The 14,070-nt window shown below is 34.1% G+C and overlaps 5 protein-coding genes across 8 annotated transcripts; 1 reads left to right on the forward strand and 4 right to left on the reverse strand.

Moving 5' to 3' along the window:
• Positions 1–185: 185 nt before the first annotated feature.
• LOC102623011 (uncharacterized) lies at positions 186–2,464 on the reverse strand. Of its 4 annotated transcripts, none has more exons than XM_052437458.1 (4): positions 1,845–2,464; positions 1,672–1,756; positions 992–1,534; positions 186–913 (listed from the first exon to the last, which is right to left on the reverse strand). In XM_052437458.1, exons 1-4 carry the CDS (start codon positions 1,860–1,862, stop codon positions 588–590), a joined length of 972 nt encoding a protein of 323 aa, XP_052293418.1. In that variant the 5' UTR covers positions 1,863–2,464; the 3' UTR covers positions 186–587. The 4 variants fall into 4 exon arrangements, with proteins under 4 accessions (XP_052293418.1, XP_052293419.1, XP_052293415.1 ...); XM_052437459.1 differs by having other exon boundaries at positions 186–874; positions 953–1,534; XM_052437455.1 differs by having other exon boundaries at positions 186–874; positions 914–1,534; positions 1,845–2,461.
• A 1,396-nt stretch (positions 2,465–3,860) lies between these two features.
• Positions 3,861–4,956, forward strand: LOC102622718 (major pollen allergen Bet v 1-D/H-like). The gene is made up of 2 exons (XM_006488948.4): positions 3,861–4,208; positions 4,285–4,956. Exons 1-2 carry the CDS (start codon positions 4,025–4,027, stop codon positions 4,611–4,613), a joined length of 513 nt encoding a protein of 170 aa, XP_006489011.1. The 5' UTR covers positions 3,861–4,024; the 3' UTR covers positions 4,614–4,956.
• LOC107178384 (pathogenesis-related protein STH-2-like) lies at positions 4,913–5,967 on the reverse strand. The gene is made up of 2 exons (XM_015533512.1): positions 5,784–5,967; positions 4,913–5,118 (listed from the first exon to the last, which is right to left on the reverse strand). The coding sequence occupies exons 1-2, from the start codon at positions 5,965–5,967 to the stop codon at positions 4,913–4,915; spliced, it is 390 nt and encodes a 129-aa protein (XP_015388998.1).
• Positions 5,968–6,353: 386 nt separating this feature from the next.
• On the reverse strand, positions 6,354–7,201 carry LOC102622413 (major strawberry allergen Fra a 1-3-like). Its single transcript, XM_006488947.4, has 2 exons — positions 6,897–7,201; positions 6,354–6,804 (listed from the first exon to the last, which is right to left on the reverse strand). Exons 1-2 carry the CDS (start codon positions 7,096–7,098, stop codon positions 6,503–6,505), a joined length of 504 nt encoding a protein of 167 aa, XP_006489010.1. The 5' UTR covers positions 7,099–7,201; the 3' UTR covers positions 6,354–6,502.
• A 1,763-nt stretch (positions 7,202–8,964) lies between these two features.
• Positions 8,965–10,285, reverse strand: LOC102622112 (major strawberry allergen Fra a 1.04). Its single transcript, XM_015533536.3, has 2 exons — positions 10,068–10,285; positions 8,965–9,546 (listed from the first exon to the last, which is right to left on the reverse strand). The coding sequence occupies exons 1-2, from the start codon at positions 10,249–10,251 to the stop codon at positions 9,248–9,250; spliced, it is 483 nt and encodes a 160-aa protein (XP_015389022.1). The 5' UTR covers positions 10,252–10,285; the 3' UTR covers positions 8,965–9,247.
• Positions 10,286–14,070: the final 3,785 nt, after the last annotated feature.

A 14,070-nucleotide genomic window follows, 5' to 3' on the forward strand; every position in this document is an offset into this window, starting at 1 on the left:
ATTTACTCTAGTTCTGACTTCTGAATATTGAAGCCCCCCCCCCCCCCCCCCCCCCCCCCCCCCAAAAAAAAAATTGCTGTGAAATGGCAGAAGAACTTTAATATGGAAAGGTAAAGATGGAAAAAGCTATTGCCAGAATTGATGACTTGAGGTAAAAAGAAAAGAAAGTATGGCAGATTTCCTCCTTCCAGAAACACAAACTTCAGTTTCAGAAGGCATTTTGAGAAAAAACATTAATCTTTGTAGAATCTTTTTTTCGGGGCAGTTGTTCTGAGGATTTGACATAATCTAGGGATGATTACTTTAAAAAAATAGAGGCTGAGAAGTATGTTTAAGAATATAATAATCTCTTTTATGAGTATTCTTCTACAAGAAACTACTACCCAAGGAGGGTGTCTTAGCCCTATCAGAAGTGGAAGGCAGTATTGATTCTTCCAGCACGACAAGCTTAGAATCTGATTCTTCTCTAAAAATTTTCACATGCTCATTGTCAGTTTATTAATCATTCTTTTTTGAGTTTCTCCTTCTTGAAGCAAAGGACTCTGTGAAACCACTGCCTTTTCATATTGATCACCTCTCAATACCCTCTACATTACTGTGCATGCATTTGGATTTTCGTCGCTAAATATTGATGTGATATTCCCATTTCCACTGCCATTGCTGGTGTTGTAATAGACATTATTGTTGTGATAGTTGTTGTGATAGTCGTCACTGTAATGATCCATCCTGCTATAATGTGTATGCCTTGGTGGTGACCTCAGGTACTCATATTCCGTGACATAAGGCGGTGGCTTGTATGTATTGTAACTGTGAGTCACATAAACTGGTTGTGGACCTTGAGGTGCTCCATGTTGATTATAAACTGGTTGTGGACCTTGAGGTTCTCCATGTTGATTATAAACTGGTTTTGGACCTTGAGGTTCTCCATATTGATTATAAACTGGTTGTGGACCTTGAGGTGCTTCATGTTGATTATAAACTGGTTGTGGACCTTGAGGTGCTTCATGTTGATTTCTCGCGGCACTAGGGTATCTGTTCCAGTGCCCACTGTAGTTATTGCCATACCCATAGCTGTATCTGTAGCCATAGTCAGGTGGGTGGTGGTGTATAACATGAACTTCTCCTATGTCTTTTGCTCTAGAAGGACATGCTTGCTGGTTTGCATTGGCATCGGCAGCAATGGGTGAAGGTTTCACCTCAGGTTGCGGGTCCTCTGGGGGTGGTGGATTCTCAGGTGGTGCCGGATTTTCCGTTGGTGGTGGGACTTTTGGTGGCTCCGCTGGTTGTGGCTGCTCGGCAGGTGGACCTTCAGGTGGGGGAGGGTTAGCTGGTGCATCATTGGATGGTGCCGGAGCACCATCTTCTGGCAGTGCTTGTTCTGTTGGCTGATTGCTAGGCTCTGTTTGTTCTGAATGAGAAGATATAGTAGCAATCTTTCTGGTCTTCCTAATGGCTTTAACTATTCTTTCCGGGTCGGCCCACCCAACTATCGTTAATTTTTGCTGTGGGAAATCAATATGGAGATCATATATGCCTGTATATGAAAATGAGAATCAAGTCAAATTTCAGAAATTAATAGTAGCTGAAGAAAGAAATTTTATACTAATAGCTGATGAAAGAAATTTTATAGTAGCCGATGAAAGAAGTTAAGGCTAGCTATTATTTGCTCACCGTTGATGCCGTGTAGTGCCTTCTTGATCTTCTGCACACACCCGTTGCAGTCCATTCGGACCTGTATTTCTGTTACTCGAGGTTTCTGCATTTTAGAAGGGAAGTAAATCGTTAGATAAAGAGATATATGCAATGTAAGAAACAAAAGATGGAATGTTGAAGCTTTATGTTACCTCTAATTCTGGAGCCATGAGGCAACGGAAGAGAATAGAAGAAACCAAGAGATATGTTTTGCATGAGATGGAGATGGAGATGGAAGATGGTGGGAATGAAGAATATAATTGGTGGCATTTATTTGTGCATGGAGAGGGAATATTTCAAAGGCAAAATGGTGTGGGACATGTAAGGAATCTCCTTTTTTTCTTCTCTAGGTGACAAGAGATAATATTGCTGCTGCTTGATTAACTTGATGGGGTCATCATTATCAAATCTTAAAGCGGGAAGAAAGAAGGCAGGCAGGCTAGGAGTCGGTGTATTTTGTATGGACCTTGAAATGTTGAGCCGAAGGGAATTTGCTTTTAGAATTGATGGATGCCCATCCATACAATTGAGTGAAATAATGTGTGCAGCAGTTTCAGGATATCCAAAACCGACCCTAGAGAAGAGATTAAAAGTGAGAGCACATCTTTTTTTTTTTTTTCATTTCCGTAGGTTCTCAAGGTTCGTTCTTATGCATAGATAGATCCTCAACATTTCTTGATCTTGATACATAGGCTCCTTTCTAGTTTTAATTGTCATAGTTAATATGGTGCATATGGTTCCATCGATTCTCATTTTATGAAATCAACCTCACCATTGTAAAGCAAATATTTCGAGAAATAGTATCCGACAGTATGTTTGATATCCCCAATAACTAGAAAACAAGGATAAAAGCCAAAATGGGGTATGTGTGTCCATTTATTAATAATTAGGGGCCTACTTGTATTTTAAGGTAAATCTAGGGGGTTTGGGCTTTATTTTCATTTTTCCATTTCATCAAAGAATAAAAAGTCAAGAAAACTTTTGCTTTTTACTTTGTGTGCAAGGGATATCCACTCTTGAGGAATCCTTTTGTCACAAGTAACACTCTGGCATCTTAAAAAAAATGACCAAAATTAGTTGTTTATTTGTGCTGGAGAGCATAAACCAATTTTTCATTGTTGTCATAAAGATTGATGGAGGCTTTAAGAGAAGATTCTTTCTCATTTGGTTTTCTGAATGGCCTATGAGCTTCAATTAAGCTTGTAATGCATAGATTGGATGTTGGTCAAATCATGATTGAGACATTAACAACACTTTGATGACTTTTTGGTGATCCAAATTCACATTAGCTTTTTCTTTAAATTGAAACCCTTCCTTAACGCTAGTGTGAACGAGATCTTTTTGCTATTAATTAAGCTAAATTAGTGAAATTTTTTATTGTTTTGAGCTCTCCAAAGTTTTCTTTAAACAAGTATCTCCAATTTACTTGAGTACCATTGCCAGAGTCGAAGAATCCAGGCGTCCAATTATTTTGATGCCACGGGTTTCCGTCCCAGCCAGTCTTTATAAACTTTTGAACATTGCGCAAAGCTTTTTTTGTAAACTATCCACTTATGCAGGACCAGCTTGACTGAGTCTCGGCTATTGAGCATCCAAAATCAGCCAGTTGTCCAAATGATTAATTTTATAACACACTTATTATATTCATTAATTAAAATCATTGATGAACTTTCTGACTTTTGAGGATGCCGTTGAGTGGCAAGGGAGCTTGCTTTAATTAAGCTTTTGAGCATTGGCTGATAGAAATTACAGTTGAAAATTGTTTGATGTTGCTCAAGATCGCGCTGATTTTTAATCTCGAAGGTGAGTCACGGCATTACTAGCAGCATGATGTCTCACCAGATATGATCCGGGCCCTTTAAATTTTCAAAGAGTTAAAAAAGTGTCTTTGCCATTTGAGTGGTGATTGCTGACTTCAAGTGGCAGCATCATATAAACTCAGACTAAAATGAAAAATTCTTCTATGATTGAAGGATGTAATTTTCTGGCACGACGTTTGCGAGAATATACAGGCTGGCTTGCCAATGTCAACAGTTGCTTTACTTCCTTGTGATGGCTATGCCCCACAAAGGCAAGAAGGAGAAAAACAAATCTGAAAACCATTGGAATCAGTAGACATTAAACCCATTGTAAAATCTAGTTCACATTTTTAACTAGTCAAAAGTGTATGTATACATGTTATTATAAGACTTTGACCTTAAGTTATGAAGACTTGCATGCACGCAGTGCCTCTGCTGTAGTCCTCTTTAGTTTCTTTATTTAAACTTGATGTGCATATCAGTCTCTCATTATCATCCTAATAATCCCATTGCCCTGAGTCTCTGCAACAGAGATGGTTTTGGGAACCATTGTTGACGAGCACAAGTCTCCGATCGCGGTTGAGAGGCTATGGAAGGCATTAATCTGTGATGCACATAACTTCATGCCCAAGGCTCTGCCTCAGGTCATTTCCAGCATTGACTTGCTTGAAGGAGACGGTGGGGTTGGCACCATCAAGAAGTTTAATTTCACTGAAGGTTTTGTAATACAATAACACTCTTGATTAGCTATTTAATGTGGTTTTTTCTTGACAGTTATATAATCTTGTTGCAGTTGTGAAGGAATTCCGCTATGTTAAGGATCGTGTAGAAATAATGGACAATGAGAATCATGTATTCAGGTACTCCATTGTTGAAGGTGGGATTCTTGGATTCAAAGTAAATTCTTATGTGGCCGAAGTCACTTTTACATCAAGTAGTGATGGAGATTGCTTTGCCAAGCTAAAAATCGAGTATGAATCATTGGGGGATAGCTTACTTTCTGAAGAAGATGTCAGAAACATTAAACAAGGGATCCTGACAATGGTGAAGGCAGCTGAGAGATTCCTATTAGCAAACCCCAATGCTTATGCACAAGGGCTTGAAGAAGTCAGAACCAAATGAGCATAGAAGGCTCTCAACTCATTGAATGTGTTAGATGAGTGACAATAAGTCACGTTTATGCAGGGGACTCAAAACCCTTTTGACTGATTACATTAGCATACTTAAAAGTGGCATAAAAACTTTAGATTCTCTTTGTTCGTCCCACTTAAAAAATGACAATTGCGAAGGCATACAAGATTTTTTAGAGTTTAAACAAAAACTATGTGTAGACTTGAGGCTTTTTGGGGATGTACTTTTGGACAGCCTTGTATATCCTCGTAACCGCATCCTCGCCAGCTCCAATTTCCTCTTCCTTGATCTCAAAGTTGCCGATTTATACGGTAATTGATTGTCGTCTTACAAATGCAACCTCCACCACCAGCAGCCTCAAAATTTGACCTCATAAGTTGTTTACTCAAGCTGTCTATTAATGCATCTCCCTCAATCATGGCATACTTGCACATAAGATTCTTTTCATCAACTTCATCAATCTGGTGCTTGTGCTTCGCATACTTATATTCACTACCTCCACGTTAAAAACACAGAACAAATGCCTTAAGGCTTAAGTTACTCCGCGGAAAATAGTCTCTCATTCGGTAAAGTTGACTTGTTCAACCCTCCCAGCTCCACCGGCACATTGAATTATATCTAATACTATTTATGAATTCTTATATCAATGGATTGTCATAAGAACAGGGAAGATAATGATGGGGCTACCAAATAAGAACCTTCAAGTAATTACAAGTGAGGCCTCTCCGATAAAAGGTTCTCGGTAAGCATGATCTTTATGGGACTACAGGTGCAATGCAACAACATAACGAAAGGCATTACATTCAATAATTACACATACATCCGACATGACGTCCGACAAACTTAAATACTATACGTCGACTCATACTTAAAGGACACATCCTTTGTTTATTCATATAAAAAGGACATGCCATTCGTGTTATAAACATATCGACAACATGGCTTGTTTATAAAATCTTGGCGTTAGTACGACTGTCTTAAGATTGCATCTATAGATAAGATTGTGGCGGTAATGTACTTATTAGCGAACAAAATTGGTTGGATAAGAAAGGAGTATTCTTCCTAGATCTGCGGTAATTAATTCAATTTATGTTATTGAAAGGGTTATTAAGAGGAACATTAACAGCGATTAACAGTCTCGCATTCAATATTAATTTTAACCTTCAGCAAAGTTGATTTGTTCAACGCTTCCAGCACCACCGGCATCTAGAACTCGGTCAAGACTTTTTATGAACTGGGGTAAGGGATTTGGAAGAAAATTGTTGGCGTCTAGGGTCAAGGCCTTGAACATGGGTGGAGGTGCAATAGCAGACTTTAATTCCTGTGCAGAACTTGCAACACCCATGATTGCTTATATCAAACAACAACTTTAAGTGTTTACAGGTGAGGCTTTTCCCATAAAAATTTCTCGTAAAACATGATCTTTATGACTACAGGTGCAATGCAAATATAGATCAGAGCATGATTTGTTTGAATTACTGTTTCTGGCTGCTGGATTTTTCTTGTTCAATCTTGAAAGTTTCTATTCAAGAAAAAGTGAAAACGAATTATGCCAATTTTGAGAAAGGTGCAGTAAAATAGAAGATTTATTTTCGGTTTGACATGGGGGGAAAAAAGGTGTTCTTAATTAAAATAAAGCTGCCAAGTGCCCCCAAAATGGTGAATGGTATTGATCTTTCTGCAACTAAACGGAACACATAATAAAAGCAAACAAGAGACAAGATCTAGAGATGTATAGCAACATTGCTAGGATGGTGATATGATTATTCATATTCACAGGAGTCAATGGTTACAAAACCAGCTCAACTAACAAAGTACTGCAAATACATAAATTACCTTAAATTAAGGGAAGAAATAGCATAAGAGTTAAAAACATTAGTTTAAGCATAGAGTTGAGGGTATGCTTTAAGGTGAGCTTCCACGACTTCATACATCCCAAGAGGCTTGTGCTTGACCAACTCAATATCAATTCCCTTGATTTCAACACCTTCTTTGGCCTTGAAATCACATGTGATCTTGCACACACATCCTCCTTGACCATAGCCTTCAAACTTTATCTCATGAGTAAGAAACTCAAGCATGCTATCAATGAAGCCGTCGCCTTCGATAAATCTATATTTGCACACGAATTTCTCCTTGTCAAGCGCATCGACCCTATGCTTTGTGTATCTAATTTCACCACCTGGATAACAAACAAAGCACTACATAACAACGACAAAAGATACATAGCACCATGTTATTATATATTCCATATATGATATGCTAAGTACTAACCTTCAATGTAATTGATTTGTTTGATGGTGCCAACATCTCCATCGCCTTCAAAATATTCAATACTCTTGATCGATGAAAACAAAAGCCTGGGGCAAATATTGTGGGAGTCTAGGATTAAGGCTTTGAACATTCTCGACGGGGAGACTTGTGTCACAAATGATTGAGTGACCCTTTTGGTATTTTCATCCATTGTGATGATCATGATCGAGTTTTTGAAGCTTGGTATCAAAAGGGTTGCCTTTGACGAAGATATATTTTATGAGAAGTGAAGATTGAGATCATATATTTAAGTGTATTCTTGTTGTCGTGGAGGTGGGTTTATTAGCATTGAAGTTTTATTAGTCATTAGTCCAAAGTCAAAGTCTGTGAGTTTGGAACGTGACCTGTTCAACACGTGATGGGTGAGTTCTTTATGAATGGATCTCTTAAGTGAATAGAAATGCCGTAAAAATTGGAAAATGGATTTGTTTTAATCACATGGATTTTTTATTTTTTTTTGGGTGCTTGGAATGTAACTTGTTGATAAGCTTGTTTGGATAATTTATAAATATTTGTGCGAAACTTTTTTCTTTAGAAGCTTCGGCAAGAAATTTTTGCTGTTCTCTGGAAGAGGAAGAAACAATTTGGTACGTGTTAGTGTGTTACCTGGTAGTTGTTGGTTGGCTGCAGGTCAACGACCTTGAAACTTTCAATAAATAGTGAAAAAAGGTTCACATGGCGTAACGAGCAAGTCTCTTGACACCCCCTCAAAATCCTTCTTAAAATGTTTTATTAATTGAAATTTTTTAAATAACTTAATACAAATTATTAAAAATTTAGACAAATTATTCTTTTAATAAATATTTTATACACATCCCGTTTCATAACTTATATTTTTATTTTAAATTTTAATTAAAAAATATTTCTTTGAGCAAATTATAAATGTTTAAAGTTATGAAAATAGAAATTATATAATAATAATAATAATAAAATAAAAAATTTAATATTTTAAGATTTATACATACCTAGGAAGAAATATTTTTTGAGTAAAAATTTATAGGAAGGTAGTTAATTTTAAGGATAAAATCTCATTTAGTCATTGTATTTTGAGATTAATACTCGTTTAGTTCTTGTATTTTTAAAAGTACCTTAAAACATCCCTATCGTTAGACTATTGACACCCCATACTGATGCTTGTTGTTCTTTTTTGCTTACTTTTATAATATTATCATCTTACAATGATGTTTCTTTTTCTTTTGGACATTAATAAAATAATTAAATTACCAATTTATAAAAAATAAAATAAAAACAAAAAGAATATATATTAATTTTTATAAAAGCTCACGTGTGTCCAAAAAAAATTAAATTATCAAGCTTTTTGGACATTAATAAAAAATTAATATATTAACTCTTTAGCAGAATGTTCCACAATATATATATATATATTCTTTTTGTTTCTATTTTATTTTTGGGATTTAAATTGGTAATTTAATTTTTTCTTTTTATTAATGTTCAAAATAATAAACATTATTATAAAAGAGTAATATTGTAAAAGCAGACTAAAATGACAAAAAAATAACGACAAGGGTATCAATAATTTAACTGCAGGGATGTTTTAAGGTGTGTTTAACAATATAGAGACTAAACAGATGTTAACCTCAAAATATAAAGATTAAATGAATTCTTACACTTAATTTAATATACGAATTTCTATTTTATTAATTAAATTAAGAGTATTTTGGAAAATAAAATTTAAAATGGGTGTTATAAGGATTTTAGAAGGCTCTTGGAAAAGGAGCCACACCACAGTTGCTGGGTATACCAAGCCCAAGAATTGCCCGCTTTCTAGGTCCATTTTTTTTATGGTAAACGTGGTCCAATTAAACAAAATACAAAGAACATACTGGGTCTTTATATAATTTCACATACTCTTCAATGGTAAATGACACAGAGGGCAGCAAACAATTTAATATCTTATGGCTGTAGCCTGTACTGTAGGCACTGAAAAATCCAAAGGCTAATGCAGTACCAACATGAATGCAATGATTACTGGATCCTATGTGAGCAAAATACAAGACTGTAACACATATTCAAGATCTTTTAAATTCTCAGCATAGTTCATAAGATCACACCAACATGCTATGTCAACATGAAGCGACACAGTACAATTGCAAAGATAATAATTATTAATTATGATGCTCAACCTCACAAGCCAAAAGAAACCATAAGCACTGCATGAACTAACCCACAACCATATATATATATAGCCATGCCAAACCAAAAGCAAAAGCAACCCAACACGCTTGCAAGAGCTACTAGCGAAGAGCATTCTTATAAACATACTTATTTTTAATTAGGGAAGAAAATTCCAACTAAGCGTATTCCTCAGGGTTTTGCATAAGATAATTCTCCACAACTTTGTACATAGCCAAGGACTTTTCCTTGCCTTCCTTGATTTCTTCTTCAGTGAGCACGAAATTGCCTTTCGTGTAGTATGTGCTTGTCATGGTATTTTTGCTTCCACCATCAGCTGTAGGCTCAAACTTGACATCATAAGAAATCTTTTCAAGCTTGTCCATCAAAACATCACCTTCAATCAAACTGTATTTGTATGAAAAATTCTCCAAATCTAGGGCATCAACTCTGTTCTTGCTGCACTTTACTTGGTTACCTGCATGAATAATACAATATGTTAGTCTATTTTCAAAGATTTCATCAGTAATGTAATAACATTTAAAAGAGAGAGAGAGAGAGTAATGTGACCTTTAGTCCATAAATGAATATATACATAAAAAATTATTAGGTGTTGATATTCACATTTTATTAAAAATTTAAACCATCAGCTCTTGACATCAAGAGTCACTAAAAACTAAAAAGTAATAAATTTCAAATTATAAAATTTGCAACTATTTGTAAATTATCTTTTCGAATAAAAAATTTAGTAACTTTTGACGTCGAAAAGTTGTCGGTTCATATATGATTAAAATACGGATATTTAAAAGGAAATATGAACTATAAAATATAAAAATTATGAGGTGCATATGTCTGCATATTTTAAAATGTGGATTTATAACTAGACGCAACCATTTAGTTCTAATTAAACATTGTATTTTAGTTAGACAATAATGTTTAGCTTTAACGCATCCGTAAGTATTATCATATATGAAATTTATGTTGGACAATATATATTGCCTTCGACAACGTTGATCTGCCTGATGCTTCCAGCACCTCCATCACCTTCAAAGATTTCAATGCTTTTCACAGCTTGTGGCATGAGCTTTGGAATAAGGTTGTGAGAGTCGACAATCAAGGCCTTGAATAGCCTAGCAGGCGAGATTGGAGAAGTGTATTCATCAGTGACAGTAAAGACACCCATGATATCTGAAAAATGGGAATTGCTTTTACTAGCAATGAGAAGAATCTTAATTAATATGGTCAGAGGGTTTGGTATTTATAGAGCTTTAAGTGTAGGAGTTGTTTTTGTTCTTAATTTTTTTTTAATTGGCGCGCATGTATATATTATGTACACATTATGATAAGATGAAAATTTAATTTTGTCTTTGCATTCCTGCTTTGCATCAAGACATTATGTGGGCTGATTTTCCAAAGACTAGAGAACCTTCCTGAAGATTAAATTAACACAAATGCAAAGAAACAAAACTAAGGATTTCAATGGCTTTAAAAAAACCTTTTAGATCTCGAAAGGGCCCTTGGTCTCTGTTATCATGCTGAGACAAGGCAAATACAAACAAAGTTCAAAATGTTTCCAAAAAGCTTAAAACACACATTAATTAACAGAACTGGCTGAACTGAAACATGAAATTAATGACCAAGAAAATGATTTACCCAGTAGTTAAAAATGTCCTTGAACATATATATTGCCAGCGGACAGCGATAGTAATACTTTAGGAAATTACAGTAAAAAGATTTACATATGGTGGTATGGGCAGCTTTCTATTCAAATTTTACGAGGAAGCGAATTGGACATTTTTGTTCTTTCCTAGAGCATATGCGGATCATAATTTGAATTAAGGCATCTTTGTATTATATATTCAACAATATTTTGGCTACATCAATGCTTCGACAATTTTATTATCAATCAATCACTTCACTCATCAATAGATTATATCCAAAAAGAAAACTCTGCCGTTTGGTTTAATGGTATGTAGCAAATCAATCGATTAATTTATATATCTGTAAATGGACCCTTGCCTGTGATAATAATAGTTTAATATAACTAAGTAATTAATGATATATCGTCATACGGCTGTTTGATTGGTCTATGGAAATGAACTTTCAACACACACGAGTACATTCAAGCTTCGAACAAATTGACATTTCAACCAAAGCCGAGCAAAGTCAACAAATTAGTAACTCACAACAGACAAACCTAAATCAATTAGCAACATATTTTGAAGTAATTGGTTAATTATTTAGGAATAGAGATGAGGTTTAGCCAAGAGATGTGCTTCCACAACCTTCTACAATTCTATTGCTTTGTCTTCGTTGTCCGTGATGAACTCTTTATTGACCTCTTGACGATCATCCTTTATATGGCACTCCGCAACAACCTTGTAAATGCATCCTCCATTGCCAGAAGGCTCCAATCGTATACTGTTTTCTCAAACATTTCCTAAATCCTATCTCCTTCATACAATGTGTACTTGCACCTAAAATTATCCTTACCCAGTTCTTCAATTCTTTGCTTCGACTGCTCGAAATCAACAGCTGTGTCAATCACATTCAATCTTCATTAGACAAGATATATATGTTCAGTTTATAGAAACAATTCATTGAGACATGTTTTATTACTTACCATCTCCGGAGTCATATAATTTAACGGTACTCACACCTCCATCTCCTTCAAGGAGCTCGACGCTCTTAAATGCTCCAGCTTTGGAAGAAGGTTGTGAGAGTCAAGGATATAAGCCTTGAACATTCTTGATGAAGCAACAGCAGTTGGGACCTCTTTCTCAAAACGAATGATAACCGTGTTAATTAGCCTTAAGAGGGTGAGAAAAATGTAAAGAAAATGAAGATGATAAATGAATTCCCTAGGAGGAAGGGTAATAATAAATAATTGGAAGTGAAAGGACATACTAAACTTTTAAATTTAATATTTAAGGCATCCGATAAAGATTTGGCCACTAGTCAAACACTCAAATATCACTAAAAAAACATTGGGATTAAGGGCAGTTTTGGTAGTACTGTAATTTTTAAAATAATTACCATTAGCTCTCTATAGAAATAATCGGCTGTGAAGAAAATCAATTAAATGTTTGATAAAATTTATTTTTAAATGTGTTGTGAGTTTTAAAAACAGTCATATGTATTTGGTAAATTTTACTGTTAAACTGCTGTAAGAATATAAATAATTAAATTAGACATAATGTTGAATAAAACTTATTTAAACATTTATAAACATGCATATAAAATATTTTTATTGTGTACATATAATAATTGATAACTAAAATAAATATTTTATACTATTAATTTTATTTTTTTATTTTGTTATCTCAATATAATTGACAATAGTAATAATCACTTTAAAGTTAATGATTTTGTTTTCTAATTAATAAAGATAATTTTGAATTTTATAATATATATGAGGATTTATATATATATGGAACTATATTAAATATAAAAAGTAATTCTCAAAATCGGATTATGAAAAGCTACTCATTTGCTTTTTAAAATTTATTGTAAAATAGGGTAATTTTTTTTATCAAAAGTGATTTCTAAAAAAATTATCGAACACTAAATTAACGTTTATCTTTTCAAAATCACTTTTGAATTTTCTAAAAGCAATTCCAAATAGGCCTTAAGATATGCTCTTGATCTAAATTTCTCCTGAGCAGTAATTCACCTGTTGAATGGTGGTTAATTAAAGAAAATGTTAAATTATATCTATACACTATTACTACATGAAACATAATATAAGATCTTTAAAAATTCAGGAGAGCTCAGATTATAAGAGGATTCTAATCCTAAATATTGATGATTGTAATTTAGTTAAGACATAAGTATTAAATTCTATTGGTAAAAATGAACCATTATTTTTGGATTTGTAATCGAATTTGCGGGTGTCACAATTCCTTACAAATTTTTATTGTAAAATGATGACGAATTGACTAATTTTGAGAACAATCTAGAAAAGATATACTCTTATTCATACATAAGCACTAAGCTCAATTTAAATGGAGATTAAAAAATAAAAGAAAATATTACAAAATGATTTTAAAATTTTGATTAATTGACAATCAGTATTTGAAATTGATTGGCAAATATACTGAAATCTGCCTCTATTTTTGTATTTATTTTTCACATTGCATTATTTCCTTTAACGTTCAACATCAATTAAAAAAAAATGGTTAGTTGGTTGATTACTTGTGAAAGCATTGATCAAAGATTTAATTTCAAAAGGATGATTTTGTGAAGTGAGATGTGATAAGAAAATATTCCACATCTGCTGCGAATAGTAATCAAGTAAATAATACATTTAAGTTTAAGGCAATCTAGAGTTAAATAATTGAGTATGAATAAAACCTATGAAACTTCTATAAGATGGATTAATTAAAAAAATAAAAAAAGAAAAAGAAAAAGTTTTGTGATGCCATTGGACGGATGAGCTACCGACAAATAATTGGGACCGGCACTTGAGTCAACGATGGATATCAATATCATCAGTTAATTGGTTGGCTACAAATTTGATTTTGTTTTGTTATGTCAATATATGCATACGCAAGATATTGAGCGTTAAAAATTAAATTTACCATTGCCTTCCTTGAGTTGTTAATTCAAAGTTGGCGGGCTTGGTCACAAGGAATAAATTATAACTTCCCATTGAAAATTAAACAATAAAATTGAAAGCTCACAATGACAAAACCCCTTATTCAATAATTATTATAGCAAGATGCATGATTAATTTAAATCAGGCATAGAGATGAGGGTTAGCCAGGAGGTGTGATTCCACAGCCCTGTACAATGAAGTTCCCTTTTCTTGTGAGTCCTTGACGAACTCTTGTTTGCTCTCTTCACCTGCCTTTAAATAGCACTCAGCAGCAACCTTGTAAATGCATCCACTGTCGCCGGATGCCACGAACTTAATATCGTACACAACCTTCTCAAAGATTCCCCAACCCCCATCTCGTTCATAGATTGTGTATTTGATCGAAAAATTATCCTTGTCAAGTGC

Source organism: Citrus sinensis, chromosome 1 (assembly GCF_022201045.2).
Source record: "Citrus sinensis cultivar Valencia sweet orange chromosome 1, DVS_A1.0, whole genome shotgun sequence".
NCBI lineage: Eukaryota > Viridiplantae > Streptophyta > Magnoliopsida > Sapindales > Rutaceae > Citrus > Citrus sinensis.

What these genes read in the sequence shown, in the direction of transcription:
- LOC102622413 (XM_006488947.4), bottom strand. Translation starts at nt 7,098, where the DNA reads ATGATCATCACAATGGATGAAAATACCAAAAGGGTCACTCAATCATTT. An exon ending in ACAAATCAATTACATTGAAG is followed by an intron (nt 6,805 to 6,896) that starts GTTAGTACTTAG and finishes TTTGTTATCCAG; the next exon opens with GTGGTGAAATTAGATACACA.
- LOC102623011 (XM_006488949.4), bottom strand. An exon ending in GGCACTACACGGCATCAACG is followed by an intron (nt 1,535 to 1,671) that starts GTGAGCAAATAA and finishes TTTCATATACAG; the next exon opens with GCATATATGATCTCCATATT.
- LOC102622112 (XM_015533536.3), bottom strand. Translation starts at nt 10,251, where the DNA reads ATGGGTGTCTTTACTGTCACTGATGAATACACTTCTCCAATCTCGCCT. An exon ending in GCAGATCAACGTTGTCGAAG is followed by an intron (nt 9,547 to 10,067) that starts GCAATATATATT and finishes TTATTCATGCAG; the next exon opens with GTAACCAAGTAAAGTGCAGC.
- LOC102622718 (XM_006488948.4), top strand. Translation starts at nt 4,025, where the DNA reads ATGGTTTTGGGAACCATTGTTGACGAGCACAAGTCTCCGATCGCGGTT. An exon ending in GAAGTTTAATTTCACTGAAG is followed by an intron (nt 4,209 to 4,284) that starts GTTTTGTAATAC and finishes ATCTTGTTGCAG; the next exon opens with TTGTGAAGGAATTCCGCTAT.
- LOC107178384 (XM_015533512.1), bottom strand. Translation starts at nt 5,967, where the DNA reads ATGGGTGTTGCAAGTTCTGCACAGGAATTAAAGTCTGCTATTGCACCT. An exon ending in ACAAATCAACTTTGCTGAAG is followed by an intron (nt 5,119 to 5,783) that starts GTTAAAATTAAT and finishes TTTAACGTGGAG; the next exon opens with GTAGTGAATATAAGTATGCG.